Raw genomic sequence first — 27,550 nt, 5'->3', positions numbered from 1 at the left:
ATGCGTTCAAAAGGATAACCTTAAATTCTGCTCACAAAATGCCAGCTGGCGGGAAACAGGTTTGTAGTACACAACCGTTAAGAATGGAAGGTCTCTAAAAGGCTGTCACAGAGCGGTGTTGGATTACTAGCAGCATCAAGATTTCACTTAATGTCAACTTCTGGATCGAAGGCATTCATTTGTTTCAGAAATGGCTTGCATAGCTGGAAGGCATATGTTTGTCTTGGAAGCCAAGGACTCGAAACCCTGTACTAGGAAAAACATCTTTTACCTGAGCCATAGATCTGACTTTCGTAGCAAAAAATCCATAAACTGGAGCTACATACCGACAGCGGATCCATTTCTTAAAATACCACTGCTGTAACACTTATTTTACCATTTAATTATATTGAAGAACGAAGCTTTTACAGCCATTGGTACAGGGCAAAATAACAGTTTGCTTTTAGAGCTAGTATAACTAGCATTTTTACTTCTCATCACAATTTCATTTTCCTTTAAATAACCTCAGTACATCAATTTGAGGAAACAGTGCTCCAAAATGCTGGCAGCAGCCTTGACAGCTAAAAGAACGTGTCAGCTGGTTAGCTAGCAAGCACTGCTAGCTAGAGATGTGCTTTTCAGAACATTTGCCAAGCAAGTGGTTAGAGCACCAGATCTAGGAGATCTAATGCTTCCACCACCCCATGGAGGTACCGAATCTGGATACGGTCATTTGCAGTGTGTATATATATATATATATATATAGTATGATATATATATCATACTCACACATCGATAAGGTCAGGTTTCAATACAGATGGTACTGCAGTTTCGATGTTGTACAGTTTAATCTGGGATCCATACAGCGTTACTTTTACCAACCTGGAAGCGAACACATATATGGTAGTATAAAGGGACTGTAAGATGGATATACACATGTACAAATCCACTTGAACATCTTATCTGGATGCAGCTCTTAGCTAAATATTGACACAGACTTGCCAATACGTAGACAAGATTTAGACCATTTAGTTGAAAATCATTTAGAGCCTATTTCATTGTTTGTGATAAGATGGAACAAGTACAATGTTCCTGCATGGAAATGAAAAAACATAACCAAGGCAGCTGTGTAAAGCCCTTGAAATTCTGTAATTTGCAACTGTGTGCTAATTAAGTTTCTTGGAGGTGAAGAATCAAATGATGTCTGCCTTTCAGTTTTCATAGAGCTTTTCATTTAAGAAAAGTGATTTTGGTGATTTAGCTTTGAGATACACAACTCTGAAGTAATCGGACTCTACATCCCATTTCCTTGCATCGCAAATGCAGATGCTGGAGAACGAGTACCTCAACCTTTTCAAGTGACTGATTTTATTTAATCCCTCCTATTAGTTATTTCTTTGGTTAAGGGTTTAGAAAGCCATCTGGGAAACTTAGCACTGATGAATGTAACACTTAAGGTACTGCCCATAGAGTTCTTTGTATCTCAATTTAATCGTAACAAGGGGAAGCAGAAAGAAACCTTGGTTTTCACACTCACTGCAGTGGTGACAATTGCTCCTTGTACCGGTGAAGGGACAGCAAACTCCCCCCCCCCCATACCTACCTCTCCACCACTGTAAGAGCATCATTGAACCTGGCAGCAAACACATCCCCAATGAAGTATTCTGCTAAACGACCGACGGCCTGCAGCAAGGAGCTCAGGTCCCTCAAGGAGCAGTGCAAACGGCGGCAATCATTCTCTGCAGTGATGTTCAGCCTGTGACCTGAAATGACATTATGGTTCATTAGCAATGAAGCCAAAAGACCTATGTGTAAATAATCACTCGTGCTAACAGCCACTGACTAAGAGCCTAGCAGTCTGAAAACTCATACTTTAAAAACCTTGTGCAAGAAAAAACACATACCCTTGTGACTAATAAATACAGCTCTTTGGGATGGGAAACCTAATTACAAAGCTACAGGAAATGCAAAGTTTATTCTAATTACATTACAAGCATTCTTCTTAAATTAGCTCGGCAGCGGGTCACAGTTCAAATCGGAGCACTGTCCAAGTGACTGAAATACTCAAGCTGAGTAAGACAAGTTCAACTGTTCTGACTGCCACATTTCAAATTTCCTCTTGAAAGGCTGGAACGGATGTTACCAACTAGCTCAGCCTTTTACACGCTTAGTTTTCTTCTATTTGGTATTAATACCTATATAAACAGGAGCCTTTCTGGTTGTCTTTTGACATCAAAAAGCAATCCCAGCTCTGCAGAGGTCATTACCCGGACTCCCTCTGCTGGCTATAGTGCCGTAAGTGTTCCAGCAGCAGAAGCATATTTGGAACAAGAGTGTATCTGCTTTTGATGTGAAGTGTGGTTATTTACTTTCATATTTCTCAGATACAAGAAACATACCAATAACTAGATTTGCCAGTCTTACTACCTATGCAATTGTCCTACCGCTCGGTTGTGTATATCTCGTCTCCAAACATTCCAGACCTTTTACTAAAAAAGCAAACATGTTCTGCAACACCACATTTCAAAGAAAACCTGTTTTTCTTTCCACTGTCCCCATTTAATCTCACATTAAGTTTTCATCAACAAGCCTGCCATTTTGTACCATTGGCACCACCATACTATCGCCCAGTTCTGAATCCCCAGTTGCATCTGAGCTACTTCTGACCCATACTAAACAGCCAGTCCACATGACAGCTTCTAACACAGACTGTTGCTACAGCATTAAAAACCTACACATTGCTTATCCAATTTTAGGATCATTTCAGACCTAGGAAGTATTTTTTCCTGAACTGTCTATACAACAGTCACCATTCTGCCATGTTGTGCTGGTTTTGGCTGGGATGGAGTTAATTTTCTTCACAGTAGCTAGCACGGGGCTGTGTTTGGGATTTGTGCTGGAAACAGTGCTGATAACACAGGGATGTTTTCATTATTGCTGAGCAGTGCTGACACAGAGTCAAGGCCTTTTCTGCTCCTCACCCCACCCCACCAGCCAGCAGGCTGGGGGGGCACAAGGGGTTGGGAGGGGACACAGCCGGGACAGCTGACCCCAACTGACCAAAGGGATATCCCACACCATATGGCGTCACGCTCAGTATATAAAGCTGGGGGAAGAAGAAGGAAGGGGGGGATGTTTGGAGTGATGGCATTTGTCTTCCCAAGTCACCGTTACGCGTGATGGAGCCCTGCTTTCCTGGAGATGGCTGAACACCTGCCTGCCGATGGGAAGGAGCGAATGAATGCCTTGTTTCGCTTTGCTTGTGCGTGTGGCTTTTGCTTTCCCTGTTAAACTGTCTTTATCTCAACCCACGAGTTTTCTCACCTTTACTCTTCCGATTCTCTCCCCCATCCCACCGGGGGGGAGTGAGTGAGCAGCTCTGTGGGGCTTAGCTGCCGGCTGGGGTTAAACCACAACACATGTATAGCAGTATTGAATATGTAACAGATTCCTTTACTGGTCATACCAGAAAACTTAAATATAACCTTAGCTACGATCTTCCCTCATATAGATCTCACTACTACTACTTTCCTTATTTCTCAGGAAGGAGCAACAAAGCTACTCTCATGCTTTTTATTCAGTTGAGAGCACTGGTATCTTTGTAAACTACTTTATACATGAAAGTTCCTGAAATGCCAGCTAGATAAGTCTTCAGAAACTACTACTACATCCTAAATACTTCATCTTCTCATTGACTCACAATGGGTTTAATTCAAGCCTAAATAAAAATGCTCCTATGGTGGACAACTTCACACCAGATTTGAGCCCAAAGCAAACAGGAGCGCAACCTTTCTTGAAATAAGTTTTAGCGGGAGGAAAAAAGTAACCATTATCTCTCCAAGTATTTAATGCTGCATACTTGTTCTTAACACATAGGGTATCTTCATCTCAAGTACCAGAACAAGGGAAGAACCATACCAATAAAAAAATAAATCACATCAATAGTAGACAAAAATCTAATAGAGTTTGACTACTGAGCCATTAGACACCATACATGTGTTCAGATCCTCAATGGAATACAGAAGAAGCAACACCAAAGCAGGTCTAGAGTGTTTTTGCAATCAGCTGTTCAAAGAGCGAGGACTGCAGTGCTGGACGGTGGTTATTACCTGTCCCTGAAGTGACCACGAACTGCTGGAGTCCCAGATACACCTCCAAGTTATCTTGCAGAACTGGAAACTAGAAGAGACAAGAAATGAGCATGATTTGGGGGCTTGTCAGACAGTTAACACCCAACTACTAATTACTCGTTAGAGCACAGTTTTCTTATTTCTCCCTAGTGCCTTCAAAAAGACATTTTGAGAAAAGGCAAGTTGCCAGGTTCTGGGCTGATCCTGCATGCCACAGCTTCTCACGTCTTGATAGCTGTCATGAAAACAACGAAGATCACCACCCTGAAGGCACTTCTCTGTGGTAGCTCTCCTTTTCCCACAAATACCAGCAATCAGCCTAACAAGATAATGGTCTGTCAAGTATAAGTGATGGCACAGCATGCCACCAGTATGCATACACAGATGGATGTATAACCCAGACCAAACAGAGCAGGGGAAAGGCAGAGCCTGGAGCACAGGAAGCCTGCACAGCATCCACCTCACCCGTAAGGATCAGCTTCTCAAAATGCAGCTATCAAAATATTCTTCAACCAAAGAAATTGAGTTCAGTGCCTCTGTAACGGAGTACAGAAGGGAAGTACTGCAGCACTGCCGGCAAGCTGCAGGCTGCATCAAGAGCAGCTGAAGCCCCATAGGGAAAACAGCCAAGGGAGCAAACACCACAGTCGTCATGCATCCTGGTCTGGGAACAGAGTGTTAGCCTAACTCCATCGTTCAGGACCGACAGCAAACATGCCTGATCCTGGTGATACTTCAGCTGAGCAACAGGTTACACTGTCACAGGGGAGTGTGTTATAAACCGAGACCAGAAAACCTTCTAAGCAGCATTTGGCCAGCCAAGGTACTTCAGTGGTATCTATTAGGGGGTTATTTGCCTTGTGCCTGAATGCGTTTGTACACATACAGGCCAAAACTGCACACTGACCTTTTCCTTGTAGATATCCCACCTGAAAGAATATTTTCCAAGCCTTTCAGTCTGGCATAGTTCTACTTAATTTCTATTGGCAAAGTCACCACATTTGAAGTGCTTGGTTTTATGAAAGTTCACTCATCCGTCAGTACAGGGAACTGCAGCCTTACTCTGTCCCACGCTGGAAGATGAAATGGCAGCTGCTATACATTGTTTTCATTATTTGCTACTGATAGACTAGCCACGGCATTCAACAGCACTGCACACTGCTGTGAAAAGCACGTGAAACTGCTTGAGCATCTCCCAGATTATCCAGTGTACAAAAATGAACTAGCACAGGGCTCAAGGAAAGCACTCACTATGAAGTTTCTAACAGGCTGTGCCTAATTAACAGTTGAGCACCTTTGTCTAACTGCAGGAGGAGAACTATTTAAAAAACCAGACAGTCTTCCTCACGTTAATGTGTTACTTTAAGGAAGCCACATGCTCTTCACCATATGACCCATATGCTCACTGTGCTCGCTGAAACTGCTGCTCCATTTGTTTGCCTCTCGCTGACTCATGCCATGCCACCACACTGCAGAGGAACTTCTACTTTCGTATGAGGACTACTTTGCTCGCTACTTCAGATCTGGTTTCTAGTAATATACTCCTAGTGCTTAGCTAAGCCATAATGTTTCTTAAATAAAAATATCAATTAAAAAAGCAGTTCAGGTCAGGCATCTTCTGCCTCTGCAGCGGCTCAATTTTCTCTGCTTCTTGGGAATATGGTTCAGACATACGCAGCATCTCCAGCAGAATTAATAGACTTGCTTTGAGATCCCACTGCTATACTTGCCTTTCTTCTCACCCAGAGAAAAGGCACCAATTACTTTGAATTTTGGCCTCCACTGGCTTACAAGATCTCCTCCTCAAAAACCGTTATAGTGCTACAAAGGCAGGCAACTTTTACAACACCGATTCCAGCAACGGCAGTGGCACTAGCTGGAGAGAAGCACTTACCAGTGCTCTTTTCAGCATCTGTATCTAGCCTTTCATTTAAACAAAGATTTCACTCTCCTTAAAACCCTAATAATGACACTCATCTGTCCAATTCACAGCACTGCCTCCTAATATAAAGGCCAAGATAAACAGCAGTGAAGGACTGCTGTCAAATATTTACACTTTGAAAGATGGGAATTTCTAGAGAGCTTAGTGTCCAGCAAGTAGGACTTAGATGGTCACTGAATTACCCTCTTTAAAACACACCAAGAAATTTGACAAAGCCAAAACCCCAAAATTTTTCCTTCAATTTCTGGTCTCCTCCTTGCCAAGTTTTTGCATCCAAAACCGAATCTCCCTATTTGTTTGGCACTGTGGCCGCTATCAAACAGCTTGTAACAAACTCCGGCAGCTGGTTTCACATTGCACTTTTGGTCTGGATAGCTACTTACTAGCGTGGAGAAGGCATGAGTTGGCAAGAGCTCCATGACTTTTGCAACCACTTCCAAGCTCTGGCGCAAGTACCGCTGCCACTCGGTCTGCTGCTATGGGAAGAAACACCAAGGTAAGCACAGCACTTCTAGAGGGAAACAGATAGCTTTTTGTAGACTAGTAGGTCTTAATTGATGCTTGGGACTAGCTAGGCTCCTTTCCAGAGCTTGGCTTTTGCAGACACACGGATTCTGAACAGATACTGCTCTTACGATTCTCATATGCTGCCAGACACCTGATGGAGAATAATTTTGCCAACCCATGCTTTGGGCACGCATGCATGTTTCCCTGGAGTGACAAGCCAGAAGCGCTCACTCCTAAAGCACAGTTACTGCTCAGATGACAAGCATCCATTACGCAGAACCACCTGCCCTTCCAGTGCTCTGGCCTCATCCATTTTGGCCACCTACTCCACTTTTACATTTATCAGTATTGAGATGATGTTTACCAGTACTGACTTAGGAGAAATAAGCTTAAATGAGAGCACCAACAATATATACAGCTTAAAGCTTTTGTCTCAGAGATATTTCAGCATTTAAATCTCAAAGCAATCAGACATGGACACCTAATGCATCTGATAATCAGAACATAAGTATCTATATTTTTTCTCCATAAGAACCAAGTTAAAAAACAAAGGTCATATGCTTTCAGTGTGACCAAGTACATTTTTGTTAAAAGCATTTCATGCTGCTTTAAACCTCAAATCCCACATAAAATGAGTGAAGCAGCAGCTGTCTAGCTTGTACTCTGAAATACAAGCTCTGGGAAAGACATTCTAGGTGTTACCAGTGCAAGAGTTAATATCTGGACCTGCAGCTGTCCTTGTTCAACTCTGCTCCTTACATCATCATCCAGTGTCTCATCATCCAGCTCCTCCAGCTGTGCCTGGTTATACCTGAACTGGATTCGATTCAACACCTCTGTCAGCAACAGAACCAAGGCATCTTCGTACCTATGACCATGGAGAAAACAGAACAAGGGTCTGATAAAATAATTCTGCAGAGATTGCTGCGCCCACAGTCCTTCCAGCGAAGAAGATATGTAAAACAGATGACAGTTTAAAGCGAGCCACTGCAAAGAGCCTGCAGCACAGCTTTACAGGTTTGTTGAGGAAACACCAAGCAGATCCTGGGATTAAGAGTATCATGTAATTTCAGATCACAAGCTACCTGCAAGGAAAGAGCCTTGGTAATATCTGATATCCCTCTACCTCTGAAAGGGAAAGGGAGGTCTGTAAGCAACAGAAGCAGCCCAAGACTTCAAAACAGGAAAGGTAGGAGTGGCTTGCCAGGAATAATAGCAGATGTACATGAACAGGAGGCACCAACAGCCTCTTGTTGCTAAAACTGCTCCTCAGCAGCCTGTCTGGTGCTCTGCTCTTTGGGCAGCGAATGAGGAACAGATGAAACAGGGCAAAGTTATTGCTGCCTACCTCAGAAGGGGACCTCCCCTGAGGCTATTTGTTCTGCTATCCTCTTTCCCTGCACTGTTGGCAAATGAATTCAGGCCCTTGTCCTCTGAAACAGAGCCAGCACTTTTCCCACTTGCACTGTAACACCAAAGGCATGTCACTGAAAGATATCTTTTTCACCTCTCAGGAGCTATGCAGCTGGTTCAGAGCACAGAAGATCATCCTGCTCATTGATCACCTAAGAATAACGCCAAGTTGCAAAATCAACACAGGGCCACCTGAGCATGCAATCATTCCTGGCAACACAATGCCAAAGCTTGGGGATTTTGAAGGGGTTTGGCTTGATTGATTGTTTTAAAAACCTCCTTTCTCAAATCAGCTGAGGTCTCATGCAAAAAGTCATGCTCTTTTCTAGGTGAGATCAGGCATTAGCACACACTAACAGAGATTCAGAGCATGATGCAATCCAAGTGTCAGACTAGTCAGCTGTGCCACTAGCTAAGCAGCTGACAGCTGCAAGGTGGCTGAATTACCATCTTTTCCGTAACCACATGACGTAACTCTGGATTTGGCAATTTATCCAGTAGTAAAAGTTGTAATGTGTACAAAATGCAAAGTTTACAAACCACAGAACAGGAAACTTCATCTGCGCTCCTGCGGTGTAACCACTCCCAGGCTGTCGAACTGCAGCGTTTACACGTCTGAGAGCATGCAGGAAGTTGTAGCTATAAAAGCTGTCACTAAGGACAGGCAGTTCTGACAAAACAGTACAAGCTTACCACTTACATGACTTTTTTGTTTGTTTGTTTATAGTCTGACATATCTCCTAGAGAGACAGCTATTGTTCTTTTCAATTTTCCCCATAACAAACTATTTGACACGAAGATAACACACATTACATGCACACTAGCCAGGTGAAGAAGAGGCCCAGAACGCCAAGGCAGAGTTCAACAGCATTAGGCAGAGAGCAGCAAATTAGGAACAAATTATAACAATGTTCAAATGCAAATACCTGCTACTTGAGAAATTAAAACAACATTGTTCCCATGCTGAAAGGAAGAGAGCTGTCTGGTGTAAGCTAGTTCCACATTTGTTCTTTGTGGTTATGATGCCAGGCTGTCTTTCAAAAACCAACCACTTACATTTAGCGTGCTCAAGGGAAAGCAGCTTCCTTCTGCACTTAGCGGAACGTAATATGGCACAAGCCATGGCACTTTTAAGCCTCCAAAACTCGAACAAGATACCAGTATATTCACCAGATTTTTAAAATGGCAGCAAAGGGACTTTTATCAAAAGAGAGCCACCCATTTCAGGATACAGCATCTACAAAGGAAGAGCTGCCAACCACTGTTGCAACTGATACAGCTAGCATCAGGTAATCAAGTGGAACTTTTAACTTCCAGACACATTCTCATCAATACTTCTCAGAAATACATCCTCCATTTAAACAGGAATTTTAAAATCCTAATTAAATAAAAAATTTCTCCTAGTTCATTAGTTGTATGAGCTGCGTGAACACTTACTAGGCAACTTACTCTGTGGTTTCCTCCTCTAATATGTGCTAAAGTGTGCTCTAAAATTTGCTAAACCACGTTACAGTTCTATTTTTGACTTCCTCTGGCTGCTAGGTTCACACACAATGTATGTGACAGGTTTTCTACCCTAACTTGCTCCATTTGAATTCTTTCGAATGAATGTGAAACATTGAAGTTTACACTTTTTACACGTTACAGTTTTAGAAAAAGAAAGGACTCAACCACATGTGAAACTGGAGTAAGCAATAGCTTTTCTCTCACAGTCCTTCCATGGTGACCGTGTCACATCCTGACAGCTTCCCGACTGCTTACCTGTTGAGTACTGCTTCTTTGTCTGCCAGGCGACTTTTAATTTTGCTAGTCAGGTAGTCCAAGAAGAGCGTCCAGATGTCTAAGCAAGAAAAGTACCCTTCATGGGTGGGCTGAAATACACCAAAACTCACAATGAATATCACGACCTATGGTAAGATTGGTCTCACACAATGAAAATACAAGTTAGCATGCACTTCAATCCATGAGGAGAACTTCTTGCTTTATTGAAAAATTTCTAGGAGGTCACTGGAGAGATTTATAGCTGTTAAAAGATGAACAAGAGCTTTAGCACAAAGGTGGGAACCCAGGAATTACAAGGCTGGTCTCAGCATTAACCCGTCTCATGGCTTGCTGCTGCTAGCGTTTTATAAGTCTGCTTCCTTGTCGTTATTCATATGTGGTGGTAAATAGGGCTGAGTTGCACTGTGACAGCTTCTACAGCAAGGTAACACGTACCAAAAGCCACAGGGTTGGTTTTTTAATACTAAAAGTCACAAGGAAAGCCTCAGATACAGTAAAAGCAGCAGATTCAGGAGAAAGAAAAGCATCCCCAAACACAAAACAAGCAAGCTAGAGAAATTTTTCCAGATGACATTGTCCCTTCCAAGGACCAGCAAAAAAAAAATAAAAGCAGAAGCAAAGTTAAACCCCAGACAAGTTGTTCTTGTGAGGTAACTACATGTACCACTGTCTCCAACTAAACCCAAGAGCACATTAAGCCATTTCCAAGTCCCCAGCAGTACCGGGGAAGTGCCAGTAAGACAAGTTAATTGTTTTTTTTTTCTGGGCTAACTTTAGGTATCAACTTCACTGGGGAAAGCAAGCTACCCCTGCTGTACAAGACAACAAAACAGAGAACAGACCAAGGAAAAGATGTTTCAGGGCTGTACCTGATGAAAAGTGTATTTGAACAACAGTGCCAGAAATTCAACCACGGGGAACTGGGAGTAGGATTCGATTCTTCGTAGGTGGACGCTCACAAAGAGGCGGAGAAAGTCCGTAAACTTCTCAATGTAGCTACAAGGGAAAGAAGAAAACGCAACTGAGAAAACATGAAGAACGCCACAAGGGAAAGCAATTTCATTGAAATAGTGATAAAATTCACTCAAAATCCTTTCATTAAAAAGAAAGTTACAATTAACAGCCAGTAGAACAATTAAAATATAAAGCCCTGCAACAATTACCTACAGGACGGGCAACCCTTCATTCCATTAATACCTGAAACAGCAGAAAAGACAGTCTAGTCAAAAGCAACTTTAATATTCAGATAAATATAACTGAGTTCAACCAGGCCTGCGAACAAGCACAATTCCCCCCACCCTAAAGAAATAAATACTTATTTCTTATTAATAGCAAGGGTCATCTTACTGATGTAGATAGGATTAGTGAAATAAACCGTACTACTGAGGAATTCAGCTGGAAGCAAGAAGTTAATGGAGGAGTTAGCAATACACGTGTTAAATTTACACGAGGTAGTGGGAGAGCCATGGAGTTGAGAGCTGGAAAGGACAGTTTCTTCTGCAGTGCAGATCAACTATCCAAAAGTTTCTGAACTGAGCCCAGGCTTCTGTAGCTGAATTAGACTATGAAGACAAATCTTCCTCCAATGCATGGGACTACTCAATGCTTGGAACCATACAAAGTGAAGATCCAAAAAGGAGCCTGCTACCAAAATTTCAGGGAGTCCAGCAAGAGCATGACCTCGGCCCCAGCACTGGTGGGTTCTTGACTACGTGACTGGGGAAAAATTACAACCATCACTGTGGGGTAAGCTTTTATTGTGGAGCAAGATCACGCCCTGCGCAACATGAGCTTCATCAAGGTTAGAAATCATCTTCATATCCCTCTCTATAGAAGCGTGTTAATTCTCCATCGGTATACAGGACGCACACATTCCAACACCACACACAAACAGCAAGAGCTCTGGTGGTCCAGTGACAAGGGCGGGGTGTGCGTGTGCACGCAGAGAAGCCCATCCTTCCCACATGGCAAGAGCTCTAAAGTGCAAGACTACTTCAAGTTTTTCTTTTAAACAAAAAGTTAGGCTTAGCAAAGTTCAGACACGCTTGAACAGTCTGGTTTTACCGTGCTGCCTTGCTCTCTCCCCTCTGCAAACTCTTGATTTTTTTTCCGGGGGGAACCCCCGCTCTTTCTAATGAAGACTCACTCAAGACCAGAAGCATTGCCAGCTAACAAAGAGCTGCAGCACTGTTGGTTATTACAAGCCTACAAAAACCACGCAATACTTTGAATATGCAAAAAGATTACATTTCCTTTTTATTTGGCACTGCCTGCTTGACATCACTAAACACGTCTGATCACCGACCAAACACTTCAAAAGTAACACTAGCAAAAAATAAAGAGTCCAGACCCAAACACTGCCTTCAATTTTTTTCATTTTTATTTTCTAAAGAGGCTCTGATCTGAGACCCGTGAAATTCTTACTTGGCCCCTAGCTCTGCCAGCCCCAAAGCCCCTTCTGCAACCACTGCGCCATTACTTGTGTCCTTACTAGCCACTTCCCACGTTTTGGGATCTTCAAGTTAAAGCCAAACACAAATAAAGCAAAAGACAGTTTAAGCTTACTCTTTCTGGACTAGTTTGGCACCACACTGATTTTGTAACGGAGCAAAAATAGTCAGCACTACAAGGGGAAGGGAAAGGACAGACCCAGGGCAAGCAGGTTCTGAAGATGGCAAATCTAATGAAGGTAGTTTCTTCAGTGCCAGTTTTGTTTAGGATTTTGTTAGTCCAAGCCAGGACGACACTTTCATGCGGTAAGTTCTTTAGTTTTGGACATAAAAGTACAGCTATGCCCTTAAGTGACAAAAGGAAAATCCTCGCATCCTTTTCCATGGAGAGGACAGAGTCAGCTCAGAGAAAGCTCCACTCCTCCGGAAGCCAGCTAGATTTTCCCAGTCTCCAGAACATCTTAGTTACATCCCTATTTCAGACCTTAGCAATGAATAAAGAGGGGGTCTCACAATTACAGACACCAACAATCCCTGTGGATAACACGTCTGAGGAGCAGAACATAACGATAAGGCAATACCATCTCCGTGAAGGCCAACACAGCTACAGACCTTCCGCAGCCTTGCCAGTGAAGGCTGCTTGCCGATGTTTTCCCTAACAGAAAGAACAAAGTTAAAGGGATTGTGGGCTTCCACTCTGAAATCCAGAGTGTGACACCTGGCTCTCTGTGCACGTATCTTGTATGCAAAGCTGGCAGGTTTCTACCGTCCTAGAAAATGTCTTATTTCTAGGAAGCGATACTGAAGTCAGAGCGAGTTTCAGAAAATGAGCAAGTAGATATGGAAAAAGGGAATTTTACAGAAGAAACATGCAAGTTGTCTCTACAAATGGACCCACAGTGTTTTTCCTAAATTTGTTTTTTCACCCACGTAGATATCAAAGAAAAAACAACAAAAAACCCCAAAAGCTCAAAAGCCTTGCTGCTGCATCTGCGAACAGAAATATTTTAATGCAGCAGCACCAGAAATTTATTTCCATCATCGAGTATCCGTAGCAAGACCCTGAGCGCATTCGCACAGTTGCAACCTATTTGCCAATGTTAGCACCAGCCTGCCCGCCTTCCCATGGCGCACACTCGCACAGCGGGCCTGCAAGGAGAGGCAGCATCGAGTCGTCACCTCTTCCACCACCCTGCCAACACATGGATTCAACCGCTCAACAGAACAGCAAGACAAGTCTCACTTTCTCTCCTACAAGTAGGAATATCCGATATAAAAGAGTCGAGCTGTTTTAGGCAACAAGGATGGTAATAACTTTCTGGAAAATGACAATACGCAGCCTCCCAAGATGCTGCCACTTCCCTGCTGCCTCCAGTCAAACACGCCAGACAGCCTCTGCGGTGGAGCCATTCACCACTGCTGTGAATGGAGATCCCCAGGCTGTCTTTCGGTGTTGTTTAAAAATTAAAAAAAAGTAAAAATAAAAAAGCAATCAGAAATCGTCACATCTCAATGAAGGGTAGGAAACTACTTCTGTTTTCTTTCAAGTCACAACTCGCAGAATATCTACCCACTCTTTGTATGTTTGAGTTTAAGCAGAGAAGGCAGATACCGACCAGGAAAGGGAATACTGCAATGCCTTTACCTCACTGAGCCTCTTCTGTTTTCTGTTACAACTGAATGAAGGGCAGGTTCAGCTCTTGTGCCACCTCAGACCTGCAGTCAAACAGTAACGAACGGGGGAAAGGGGAGGAAGAGGACAGGAAAGAATACAAACCTGTGCCACCACGGTCCCTTAGCAAGCTCAGCCCCTTACCAGAACCTTACCTGTGGGCACCTACCTTTCTGCCTGTCTCCCCCAGCACAGTACTCTGAAAAAAAGGTGATTAGACACACCATGCATGACCGCAAAATAATAAAGACAGTCCTTTAGAAAGCAAGAGGCCCTAGCACAGCTACTTAGCTGTTTGATTGCTCTTACCTTTCATCCAGTTCCTCTAGCCGGCTCTTCACCGTATGGGCGTTGTTGTCCTTGGTAATCTTCTGCAGGAGGTAGAAAGTCTGCTGGAACATCCGTAGCAAATACTCTTCAAACTCCATAGGCACGCAGTTCTTAGACATCAATTCATTGATGCAAGACATAGCCAAGACACCAAGTCGGCCACGCTCCTGTCCCAACACCGAGTTCTGGCTGCTGCCGTTGACAGAAGACATCTTCCGAACGCGGGTGTCGCAGCCGAAGCGAGCAAAGTGGAAAATGGTGGTGAGGAGTGATGGGGTGATACTGGTAGACAAAGGGATCCAGCTGAAGAGGTGTGCCAGGCACTCCAGTGCCAGGGAACATATATATTCACTTTCTGTATCAAGGATGGGGATTGGCTGGTTCAATAATTTGGCCGCACTGGGACTCTGCAACAGGCTACTTAACAGGTCACCTAGGAAACAAAGCACACATCTGCATTATAAATCAAGGCAATTACCTTCAAATGGTGCAACTGCCAGCCCTAGCTATAAAGCAAAAGCCATCAGAGCCTCTGGCGCTCACCACGTTGGCGTACAAAGATTTGTCCGAGACGAACTAGCGATTTTTGTATTCTGGAATTTTCTGAACTTTTGTTCAGATGATAGCAGCAATGCCATGAGGTGTATTTTAGGAGTTTATTATAAAATTCACTCCCCTCACAAGGTCAAGCATCCTTGATGTAAGCTTGCACAAGTCCTCTGGCGCATCCATGTTACACTGAACCTTGGCAGAGTTGCTTCTGCTTGCATATGACAGGCTGCGGATGATGTAAGAGCAGACGTATTGAGTCAGACCAAAAAGCCTACTTAGCTTTTCTCGGAGACCGAAAGCCCACAGCAGGCACGGATCACATTCCTCAGCCTCCAACCCCTCACATTACAAAGGCTTCCCGAGCCAGGTGGGGTTTGAAGAATTCTGCACAGCCTCAGGATTTCTCTTCCATGAATTCATCCAGTCTCCAACTAAAGCCACATAAACTTAATATTTGCAACATCTGTGACCAAGTTCCACAGCTTAACTCTACATTGTGTAAAGATGTTTTTTGTTCGGGGCCTGCCAGCTGCTAGTTTCATTTCCTACCTCCTGTACCCAAACAGGGAAAAGAATTAGTCTCTTTCCATTCACCTTCTACATGTCACTCTACGGCTTTCTATTGCAGCTCCTCGCTCTCAATTTCTTTGAGAGAATGAAGAGTACTACTTTTCTTATTACCTACATGGAAGCCATTCAATACCCTCAATCACCTTTACTGCCTTTCCACAAAGCTTTAGTTTCTACTCTACACCTATCGATACAGGAAGACCAGAACTGCTGCCGCTATTCAGGCGTAGATGAACCTTAATTCCATGCAGCACCATAGCAGTTACTGGTTTTGACTGCTACCAATTGAAATTTTTGTAGAATGATCTGGCCTAACACTCAGAAGTTAATCCTGCATACCGAAGGCGAGTTTGGAGCCCGTGATTTGGCTTGAGATGAGTATTGCTCTCCCTGCCCAAACGCAGGTTATACTTATCTGCATTGCGTTTCACCTCCCATTTGCCCAGAGACATGCAAGATCTTCCCGCGAGTCTTCAGTCATACCTCCTTTTCACTATTCTGACTGCCTTGGTGCCATCGGCCAGCCTCCTTGTCTCTTCACTGAGCTCTTTTCCCAGGTCTCTAACAAGTATATCCATGAGCACAGTCCCAAGCAGTACTCCACAGGTGACCTCCCCGCTCATGGCAAGAGGGGACCGTTTCCACTCACCTTCTACCTCCTACCTTCTAACCAATTTTTCAACAGTGCAGAGACTCCCCCGATCCCCAATGGCCTTCGCTTTCTCAAAAGCTTTTAGCAAGAAGCCTTCTTGAAAGCTTTATGGAAATCCAAGCAGACACCACCAGGTAGGCTGTCCTTCCCCACGGAAGCTGCCCATTAACTCGCAGGCTTCCACAGACTACACGCTGAAAACCTATTCACCTTCCTCAGGTTATTCAATATACTTCACTTCTTTGAGTACAAATAATCTCTTCACCTTTAGAAATCCACAGGCACTTGCTACGTTACAGAATTGAAAGTTCTCCCCAGAAAATCCGAGTAATTTTTTCTTTTGAAAGTGAAATGACCCAACACACCAGGAATACGAAAATAACAGATGTGATTTACTGAGCTATTTTCAAAGCACTCAGAAGCATGCATGATGAACAGATTCCTCCTAAGTCTCCATTTTTCATCAAGATCGATGTCTTGCATCACTAAATTCATAAACGCCCTGTCATACCTTATCATTGTTTCTTTCTCCTCTGCTCTGGAAATTTAAGGCATCATGGTACTTCAGCTGAATTAGATAACCCTGCACTTAGTCTTAATATTAAAGCAGCCCCCATGGTAACATTCACAACTATGCATATGCTGCAGTGCCAGAGCTGCTTGCATTGTGCTTTTACAGAAGCAGACATGCTTCTTTCAAATGTCCGGTCCAGCAAACTCCACCAAAAATCAATGAGAATCAAAGATTTTCATCTTTTAATCCATCAACAGCAGAAACTGTAGATTAAGTCCCCGTAACTCACAGCAGTTGACTCACAACTGCTTTGCACCCAGTTAAATTACTGAAGCTCAGAGTTTAAGGGATTTTAAGTTATATTTGGTGTCTTTGCAAACAGGTGATAAATTTACAGGATCAACTGCATTCATGCACAAGGAGAAAACGCTCGGGGAGGGGCTGGGATCAGGCTAGTTCTGCAGAAGTAAGCACCAGCAAACATTTCTGTTACTCATTTGTTTACCATACATGAGTGAATACGCCTAAGGGATTCATCAAGTAAAGAGCTATAAATCACGCAAAGACAACGTTTGGAGGCTGAGAGATTATTGCTGAGTAAATTCTATAATGATGCAATAACTCAAATGTTTCCCAACATAGGACATTATCAGGGTTCCTTTGCTTAAGTAGTATGAGAAATGAGTTTAACATTGTCTTCAAGTGCTATTTAAAAACTATGCGAGACTTGCAAGTAACCATTTCACTCTGTTTCCCTGTGCAAAAAAAAGGAAGCACAGGTTTTCCAAGTTCCTAAAGAGATTTTGGCTCTGACGGAAAACATTAAACATTTATAGGGACTCTGAAGCTTATTTTGCCTTTTTGAACACCTTTAGTTTCACCTGAATGTAAAGAGAAAAAGCAACATCTAAGCAACAAAAAAAAAAAGTATCACCAGTAAACAGGAATACTTTGCTGCATGAATGAGACCCAAAAAAGTGGGTAAAAAGATTTGGTCAGCTTACAGATCTCACAAATTTTAAGGACAGAGAAACAATTAACATCTCCAGCGCAGAATTTAATGGCAGAGTTTCACTAAACCCATGTTTGTCCCATAGTTCACCTCCCAATCATGCATTCATCTCTGCCTGCAAATAAAGTCCAGTAGATGTGCAATGCCATGACTGCCACTCACTGCTACTAACTTGCGTGTCCGGCTTGAAGCCCCGTAGGTTCTCCATGTTAGCAACCCCATCGGTGCTCTTACTCCACTCTGTGAATCTTTTGACCGATCATATCACCAAATAGTGACCCAAGGGACGTTTGGTTAATAAAGAAAGTGAAGAAAAAGAAGAGAGTCCTTCACAAAACATGGGAAGTGAGCAAGCAGTGGACAAGAGGGAAGCACTCAGTGCTCTTCCTTTTGGACTTCAAGAACTTGAAGCACAACCAGTTTTAACAGAGAGAGAGTAGTTAAGGCAGACCACAGGAAAAAAGCAGAGAAAGTTTCAAATAAACAAGTTTGCACAGGCAGGACCCAATGAAATTAAGCCTGAAATTCTAAAGGAACTGTCAGTGTAGTCTTAATTACTAGCAATTATCTTGGAAATATGCTGTGTAAGAAGTTTGTTTTCCCTGAAAGGGGAGAAAGGAAAGACCCAGAACAGAAATGCAGCGTACTTCCACTTTGAGAAATATGATCTGAAGTCATGAGGTGAATACACAGGTGGATGAAAAGCTGCCTCAGCACAAGCACCATCCAGCGATTCACCGAGGAACTGAGAGGACATCTCAAACAGGCTTCCACTGACAATCAGCCCAGAATTTGTTCCGCTGGTTATTTTTTTTATTACAACCCCAGACAACAAAACAGAGATTTTCTGGGTTGTATCAGTTTAAGTTACTAGCACCTCAGAACAAGCCAGCGTTGGTTTTTTCCAAGATAATTCTGGAACCTGCTGTTCACAGTGCCGTACCCCCTCCTGCAGGCACGGCCTTAGATGTGCCAGCATTAACCAGCATCTGCTAGCGTACACCTGGGCTCACCGAGCAATTCAAGCTGTTTTGTACAAATACAGCATCATTCTTGGCCACTGAGGCACTTGCTACCAACAGTTGATACTAACATAAATCGGCTTTTTACCGTGGAAGACCCCAATCTTACTCAACGTCACATCAAAGTATTGAGGCTCTTGCTGCCAGGGTGGGTGAAGCTGGTGCTCCTGCTCTCTCCAAGCAGCACGTTCACTCTTGCCAAGTGATACTACAAGTTTTGTTCTTTTCTGTTAATATCTGGGTTTTTTTCCCCCCACACTTTTGCTAGCTACAGCAAAATCCACCCCCCACCTAAAACCAAAGCAATATTTCTTCCCGTTTAAGTTTATGTTTTGTATATAAATGTCTTAAGCTCTTCTACAGGAAAGCAGCACTTGAAATTCTGCTCCAGCTCAAACTTAAATGTGAAAGTTTTAACACTAACCAAAACATTAACAAAAGTTTATCACAGGCAGCTGTCTTAAGCTGACTAGTGCAATCTGGCCACAAGGAAGTGATCTGCAACTCTCAATTAACTGCTTAAGGCCCCAAAGACGAGCGAGACAAAGGTACATGATACAACTGTGTTAACTCACAGAACGCACTGCACCGACCACAACTCGATATCAGTACCACCCTGGAGAAAGAAATATCAGATCCACAAGTGTTTCACCTTCTCCCTATGCACAACCGGGTATTACAGGTTTCCAGAGCTTAAGCCCTTCTTTTTCCTTGTTAAAAGCGGAGAAAGCCAAGATCAGACAACGTATTGATTTCACTGCATCATGGTATTTCTTCCTTGCTTTGCTTTCCAAGAAGCAAGAACAAAGGCACCACAACCTGCTGGACAACGCTTGGGTGAGCTGAACGTAACAACGACCCGTGTTACATCAAGGCACAAGAGAAACTGGTAGTCATCAAGATCAGTGTTGTGCCTGGGGTGACCCTATACATGTAGCCCTTGTTTAGCCTTAACAGGATAAGAGAAATGTGCACCAAGTACAAGGACATAGAAATATACCCTCTATTTTGAGGTAACTAAGAAATATATATGTAAATGAATCTAGATCAGATAAACACCCATGCAAGAGACTAACAGGAACAGGTAGAAAACAAACTTTCACAATATATATGTGCAAAGTCCCAGCCACCTTTCTTTTTTTTTAGTTAGGGCTTCAGTTTTGCTCCACTCTGGCTTTTGATGTGCTCACAGCTGAAATTCATAGATGACAATGCCAACTCACTGACATTAGAGCATTTTGCACTGACACTTCAGAAAGCTTTTTGCCATCTGGGGACGAGAAGCAGCTATATGCGCACTCTTCAATGAGGTGGCATTTTCAGGGGAGCATCCCCTGCAGTGGAAATTGCTTCTTCATTTAAGGTTTGTCTTTCCAACTGGAAATTTGTTGGCCTATGAAAAGCTCTAGGAGAGGGTTATTACAAGAGGTTAGACAGTAAAGGAAGGAATCTATGCCTGATATTGCAAGTTTAAGTACGTGGAAATAATATCTTGTAGCTTTAGCCATCCTTACCACTTTCTCCTGAAGTCGGGGATGGTGGTGGAGTGGCAGCAGTAACGCTGTGTTTGTCCCAGATGCTCTCTAAAATACCTGGCCAAAGAGATATTTTTCAGAACAGCCTGCTAAAAAGACAGATTCATCTAGCAAACATACTGGAGACTGCAAGAGAACTTCAGTAGAACACGTTTAGTGCTTTGACAAGGAACATTGTCTTCTCTTAGGGAGCTCAAAGAAATTACCAAGTGCTTATACACACAATCTCAATCCCTCTTCATAAAGAGGGGGACACGCGTAGCTATACAGCTGCTCTGCTACACAAGCCTGTTTCATAGTAAGCTGACCCAAACGCCTAAGGGCAGAGCTGAGTGTTCAAACTGCAGGAGCAGCCACTACATTGCCCGCACGTTGCTTCACTGAACACAGAACGCGCAAGCTTGCTAGCATCTTAGGGATGGTGAAGGAGGACATTTGTTTTGAAGCTGCAAGTGCCGTAACTCGTACCTGTGAGGAGCCCAAGCACTGTTTGCACCTGGTCTAGGAGCAGCTTGCGTAGCTCTTCTTTCCGGGCTACGCTAAGATCTTCCCGTGGACATGCCAGTTCTTCCGAAGTAGTTTTCAACATGATCAGTCCCAGAGGAGTGGTCACAGGAGACTGAATTAACTGAGAGGAAAACACATGAATGCAACATGTGATGATAACATTCTGCAAAGCTATCAGCTGACAGGGGATTAGCAACACTATTAGCAGTTTACAAGTGCTTCAAGACTGCGGGAGCATCAGTTCCCACAGTTTGCAGTGCTGCATGTTGAGGGAAGACAACTGCAAATATTCGATTTCCTGAGACATTAATCTATGATGTTGCAACAGTTCAAGTACCATGGGAATCCTTGGGGTTTCAAGAGAGTTTTCATAATGTCACTGCACACGTTCTGTTCCAGCATGTTTCCCAGTAACAGTTTGTTCCTTCTGTTTACTGCCTTCTGCTGACATCATCACTTCTCAGAACTGCCTCAGCACCAGCAGTTTCACCACATAACAGGGCTGCCGCTGCAGCCACGCTCAGGTCAGGAGCCTGCACCATCAGCCAAGCAGCTTCCCATTAAAAAGCCCATCCCTCCCCATACAGACAGAAAGCTGCAGCCAATATCAGATGACACCAGAACACAGCTAAGGGATCCGACCTCTCCTTGCATCTGTACTGCATCTCAAACTGCAAATCACATTCACCCTAAAAAGAGTAACTTCCACCATATGCAGGAATAGGACTGCAGAAAGCAATGATTTTTGTGTTCGTTAGCCACTGGGATATTAAAAACACATTCAAGTGGGACAAAGTTTTCAGCTGAAAGACAACACTGCTCTTCACTGTTGACCTGGAACATCCAAAACAATTTATGCACTACTCCCTCCGGGAGAAAAGAAGTCTCAAACCAATCACAATTACTACAACTAATCCTTGAAGTCAAATTCTGTAATACAGGCTGACTTCGGTACTAATCTCCCTGACCCACCAAGCCAGAGACAGGCTGAGTTAACACTGCTAAGGCTACACAGTTTGGCGAAATACGTGGGGGAAAAAGCCCATCTAAAAGTTTTTAGTCTAGATGCACATGAGCTTGGCTTTCGGAAGGGAAACACGATGGCACAGGAGCAGACAGCTAAAGAATTAAATGAAATACACAGCTTGTTAGTAAGTTGCAAAGAGACTGAACATCTCTCAGAATATTTTCTGACAATACCAGGAAGTTTAGCAATACCGTGCACTGGCACTTCAGTAATGTTAAACAAATTTTATACCTCTAAGGAAGTAGCACTTTCTATGTAGAATTACTGTTTTTGCACAATGACAACACAATAGTCCAAGTTACTTTTGTTCTCCACCCCTCCAATGGTTCAGTAAAAGTTTTAGAGACTATTTAGAGTGCTGGGATACAATTTAATGCTAAAGAATCAAAGAGTTGCTTCAAATGACCTCAGAAGAAAAAGTCTTGAGACAGGACTCATCTGCAACTCTAAAAGCAAGTCATTCTGCTCCTGTGCTACCCTTCATTATTTTGAGGTCTTGGAGTTCAGTATTAGTATTTTTCTTCCACCTTCTCTGAACATTTCTGGAAGGTGTCTGCTATAGAAATTAATTTATGGGAACATTTTGCTCCATGGCCGAGTTCACAAGGAGAGGCTTAAGGAAAAATAGATATCCAAAGTGGGCTCTGCAATCGCTTAAGATAACCTCCAAAGTGCTAGAGAGGCAAGTAGAAGCTCAGAAAGCATTTCAGTTCAGAAAGCATTTCAGTTCAGATCCAGGTGAAATGAAAGCCCAAACTGTAAGTCTTGTAGGCAGTTGTCTCAGAGTACTTATTGTCAAATTGACAATTCAGGAAAAAATTGCAGCATGTCACACTACATGACTACAGAAAGCTATCTGAAAAGAGATTACACCAGTTAGTTACAAGCTCTGTAGGCCAATTTAGCTTTTTTTTTTTAATTTTGCAACGAATACTAGATCCATTTGTCTTAACAAATAAACTCCTGACACTCAAAGACTTTGATTTATTTAAAGAACTGCCTTGTGGCTTGTCTGTGGGCATAGCTGCATTCAAATCATGTAATTGTGTCAGCAGAAAAAGACTGTGCAGCGCTTCAGTTTACACTCAGCCTCTTTAAGGCGATTATGAACAATTTTAAGAGAACTGGAAACAAAGTACTCAAACCAAAAGAGGAGGTTTGCACTAGCCTAGTTCGGCTCCAGCAGCAGCGAGCTGGTAGCTTGGCTAAGGCTTCACTGTGAAGATCCTGAATTACAACCAACATTCAAACTAATGGCGCTGTGTCCGCCAGGATCCTCAAATACATACTCCAGTCTTCCCGCAAGAGCCCTCTTAAACACCCCAACAACATTCCATTAGCGACTTTACACGATGAGGTACCAAAGATTTTAGGGTATCTTTGGCTATTAGGCGAAAAATCTCCAAGAGCTACATTCAGAAACTTCGCTTTTAAGAATCATCCAGTGATGCATCCAGAGTTTTACTAACTTTTTTCTTTAAAGAACAACCCACAACCCCTACATTAACTACTCCTAAATATTTAAAATTCAAAGTGCAGTTGATACTTGTTGCATAGTATTGTTCCTTTGTCAAAAAACTTGTAACACTAGAAAGAAGTGTAACACGTAGGAAGCTAGGGGTTATTCGCAAAGTTAAAGGAAAAGGAATTTAAAAAACAACTTTGTTTTTCACGTAATTATTTAATCTTCGTCAAGGGACGTCACTACTCAAGGAAACAAAATACCTCTCTGTGAATGAAACCAAGTTTTCCCTTTGGAAGCTTCTTACCTGCAAGATGTTAGTGAAAAAGTCGTGGTAGAACATTGGCCAGTCTTGCCGGCCAATATCCACAATGACTTTGCAGAGTTTGTTCCTGATGAAGTAAGGCAGAGTTTTATGGTGAGCTAGAAGGAGCTTGGGCAGGCAGCTGCGGATCTCCATTTTGTCTTGAGATGGGACCCCAAGCCACATCTTATTGATTAGGTTCTGGAAAAGAAACAGACCTCCCAAATGAGCTCATCTTAGACACGCTTCACTGAAGTTAAACAGCGAGGGGACACGGACACGTAACACAGGGACAGAGCACCAGGCAGAGCTGTTGGCATCTGAAGCCCCTGGGTTGCCCTGTCTGACACAACGCACAGGCAGGGAAAAGGCTATAGCTTTCAAATCTATCCAGGCCTCCCACTGACCGAGCATGGTCAGTTAAAAACTGACATCTACATTTGATGTAGTTCAACCTTCTCTGCTACCAGGGGCAGACCTGTAGACAAGGAAACAAGCAGGTATCAGCAGGCTAAACAGAAGATGTTTCTCTCGTTAGAGCTCTGACACAGGCTCGCTGGGCAAAGAGCTGAAATTTAAGATGCTTTAACTGCTCAGCAGTCCAGTACCAACCCTGACATCCTTAACAACATGTAGAGGCGAGTGTGCGCAAACTAAGCTAGGCAGAACAAGACCAGCTTAATAGAGGGCAAACCCTGCACCAGTAACTAACTTGGAATAAGCTTTGCTACCTAACGGCGTACTCAGGCAACCGAAGACAGCGGTGGCTCAAGCTGCTGAACAAACCTCACTGAGCTTGTCTCTTACAAGCCACGCAGTGTACAAGGGGTGAGCTCTAACAAAAACCCAAAAACCCACCCCCGCCACAAGAGTATCAGATTTGCAGAAGCCCTCCATACCAATTCTCTTTGAATACATCACCATTTCTATTAACTGACAAGTGACAGCAACCAGCACATTACCATTTTAACTGGTTTTGGGTCAAGCAGAACTAGTTGGCATGCATATTTCCACTATCTATTAATAATAACACTATGGTATTTCTATAATACTAATACTATAGTATTTCCACTATCTTTTAACCCTGGACACCTAGATTTTCTCCTTTAAAGGGGAAAGCATAGCCTTGTATGAAGCAGAAAAAAAAAAAAAAAGAGGGGAAGCAGGCTCGGTTTTAGACGACTGATGCCACCCGGCTCTCCTGAAGCTACGCTGGAAGGTCGCTGGAGTGACTGCCCTGCAGTGACAGGGCACCACTTTAACAGGAAGCTTTCAGTCCACTTAAAGCCAGACAAAATCTGTAAGAACGCAGAGCTGCAAATTGCTTTCCTGCCATGCTACGATCCCATTTAGGGGCTCTGGAGCATCAGGAGCTGAGCCTCTCAGGGTAACTTGAGGAGGCCTGCTACTTAGGCAACGTCTGCAGACATACAGCTTGGAGAAGCCAAAAGCAGGAGATACTGCGAAGTGGTTTGCTGCAGAAAATGGAATTTATGGTCAAAGCAGATCCAATTCACAGTACAGACGTACCAGTTCACAGTGTAGAGGTACAGAGGTATATTTATACATTAAGTGCCTCCAAGAGGGTGTTTTGTTTTTTTTTTTCCACAGAGAAGATCCAGACGTATTGCTTAAAAACAACGATGACCCAACCAAATGAGAGTTCCTCAAGGCAAATCCAGAACGAGAGTTTCAGAAGCCCCAATAAAACTGGAAGATGCTTTAGCTTTAATATTCATGCTTTAATGCCCACTGAGTTTTGTCTTACTCATTTGACCTGAAAGTGGCAGCTTTCTCCACCTGTGAGATGTTTTTGGGAAGATGTTCTCTTTTCCAAAAGCAAGAAGTGAAAACGGTTCATCTGGAAGGGGGCCATGAGGATTTTTATTCCAGATCCACTTTTAACTTCCTAGACATTCTAGAAAAATACAGTATTCTCAGGAAGTTTTGGGAATGATCCTTGTGTTTATATACACGCTTTTACTGACATCGAGTACTCACAGGCAGTTGAAGACTACGACAGACTACGGCTATGAGGACCAGTCAAATGCACAGCACTACAGTAGTTAACTTTGGAAACTCAGGCTCCTCAGTGGTGAGGTCCTAATCTCTCAGCTGAGCTGTGGACTCATGTCCCTCACTTTACACTCGGACAGCGATTTCTTTGTTCTGCTTAGTTCTGGGCACAATTATTTTTTCAGTACTACTTCCCCCCCACCTACAGAAACAGCGGCTCAGTAATCAAACATGTTTTCCTCTTCATGAAAACCGGTTTAATTACTGCAGGCTGCTGCTGTGTGACATCCATCCCCAGAGCAGGGAACAACTCCCGTACCATTTGTCATGATTAGCCCTTTCTGAAAGGAAGGCAAACCAGATTCAGTTTGCAGATCTGAGTCCAGACTCCCTATGCAACCCCAGATAAATAAAGTGAACATTTTAAGTGAAGAAGTCAACAACAACAGTGTGGATAATTTGTCAAAACAACACAACTTTTAAGAACAGAGTTGTTTGCTCTATCCTAGTGGCCTACCGCAAAGGATATAAAACCCCTCTGATTTAGGAGCACAGCTCAGTACCAACCAGTCAAGAACACAACGCAGAGGCCACAAACGGACCAGGGTGAGGCGTGACATTGACCGAGCCCCAGAATATCGTTAGGGAAAGACACTGCACTGGTCACTGAGAAATGAACTGATAAACCAGAGCTGTTCACAGAGTACTTTTGTTTCTTCCAGTAGATACACAAAACAATATTTAGACTTTTAACCATAACTTTGTTGTTTTATAAATAGGTAAAGAGTGGGATGTGGTCTTCTAAAAGAGACCTTACCTCTACAACTAGCACATAAGCTTGCGGGATATAGTTCAAGAGCATCAACCACAACTACGAGATGTCAGAAAAATAAAAGCCACTTTGTCTTCCCTCTTAGCATTAAAGTCTGCAGTAGCTAGTATCAGCTAACCATGCACATATTTCTGACCATAAGAAGAGTATAAAAGCAGTAACACTCTTAAAAGCACTGTGCAGAAAACTCAAGCAGCCTCTGAAATTGTAGGTAATTTGTACGTAGAGATGCCAGGAAATTAATTCTGCAATTTCTATACAAAGATTCATATTCCCCTACTCTTAGCCTGCCATTAAGCAACCTCTCTAGGAGAGAGCAATAAAAGCATCCTTTATAGCCGTACTTACTAGGACTGCCATTTAGACAAACATTTTCAAATAAAATCGATTGCCATATAAACTGCACCAGACAAAAATGCACTAAGCAGGCAACAGTACACATCTTACCTCAAACACAGTCAAACTGTACATCATTACATAGTCGTTTCTTGTACTTGACAGGAAATAGAGGCAGAATCTCCAGGCTCCTATCTGCTGGGCAAAGTTATTTAAAAGCTCCTCTGAAAAAATAAAGTATTTAAAAATTACATTAAAATTCTTAAGCTGTAAACAAATCCATAACAATGTATACTGGTAGCACAATAACACTGAGCATGGGAGAAACCCCGTGTTCAGGGAATGACTCGAATAACCTGGAGGAAGGGGGGGGGAAAAAAAAAAAAAATCACACTCCAAAGTATTAAAAGCAATCTAACAATAGGCTTTAATGAAAACAAAATAGGCATGTCATTTTAGAATACAGTTTGGACATAAATCCTACACCAGACTAATAGCTGAATATTAAAACAAATCACACAAAAGTTACATTACGAGCATTACCATTTTATCTATAAAAGCCAAGCGTTGGGATACTAGGTCACTGTGAAAGACTAGGAGTACTTCAGATCACAAACAGCGTTATAAAACCCCCTTGTTTTAATCCAATTGCTCCAAGAGCCATTGACTTTGTTGTAGGCCAGCATACCAAAAACCTCTCCAAACACGCAGGTACAGGATTTGATCATCTCACACCAAGTGACTACGTACCAAATGCAGCAAAGGGAAAAGCTGCAAGGGCTGTTTTACAGGCTAATCTAATTTAAGCCTTAATCAATTGGTTTTGTTCCTGCAACTTAAGCAAGAAAATGGGGGATGCTGAAGGCTTTTACCTTTTCCACAGTAGGAGATCTCCACAATAGGAAAAAAAACCCCACAGCTTGCCTAGTTGCTTATTCTTTATTTTACCAGATTTCTGAGAGAAGTCTTTCATGCTGATCATACTTTTGGCACTGAAGTTAGAG

At 42.9% G+C, this 27,550-nt stretch overlaps 1 protein-coding gene across 3 annotated transcripts in view; it reads right to left on the bottom strand.

The window, feature by feature from the left end:
- XPO6 (exportin 6) overlaps positions 1 to 27,550 on the bottom strand; it is a 57,567-nt gene that overhangs the window by 12,080 nt on the left and 17,937 nt on the right. The window contains exons 3-14 of one of the 3 annotated variants that reach the window (XM_076350661.1): positions 26,658 to 26,770; positions 23,366 to 23,563; positions 20,531 to 20,690; positions 20,042 to 20,119; positions 14,185 to 14,638; positions 10,623 to 10,749; positions 9,733 to 9,842; positions 7,285 to 7,426; positions 6,435 to 6,524; positions 4,089 to 4,158; positions 1,583 to 1,742; positions 769 to 861 (exon numbers count right to left, since the gene is read on the bottom strand). In XM_076350661.1, coding sequence (XP_076206776.1) covers positions 769 to 861; positions 1,583 to 1,742; positions 4,089 to 4,158; positions 6,435 to 6,524; positions 7,285 to 7,426; positions 9,733 to 9,842; positions 10,623 to 10,749; positions 14,185 to 14,638; positions 20,042 to 20,119; positions 20,531 to 20,690; positions 23,366 to 23,563; positions 26,658 to 26,770 — 1,795 coding nt within the window. Of the gene's footprint in view, positions 1 to 768; positions 862 to 1,582; positions 1,743 to 4,088; positions 4,159 to 6,434; positions 6,528 to 7,284; positions 7,427 to 9,732; positions 9,843 to 10,622; positions 10,750 to 14,184; positions 14,639 to 20,041; positions 20,120 to 20,530; positions 20,691 to 23,365; positions 23,564 to 26,657; positions 26,771 to 27,550 lie in introns of all 3 variants that reach the window. The other 2 variants (XM_076350662.1, XM_076350663.1) reach the window with 2 other exon arrangements.

The sequence above is a fragment of the Aptenodytes patagonicus genome, chromosome 13, assembly GCF_965638725.1.
Source record: "Aptenodytes patagonicus chromosome 13, bAptPat1.pri.cur, whole genome shotgun sequence".
NCBI lineage: Eukaryota > Metazoa > Chordata > Aves > Sphenisciformes > Spheniscidae > Aptenodytes > Aptenodytes patagonicus.
This window is presented reverse-complemented; position numbering and strand designations above follow the sequence as displayed.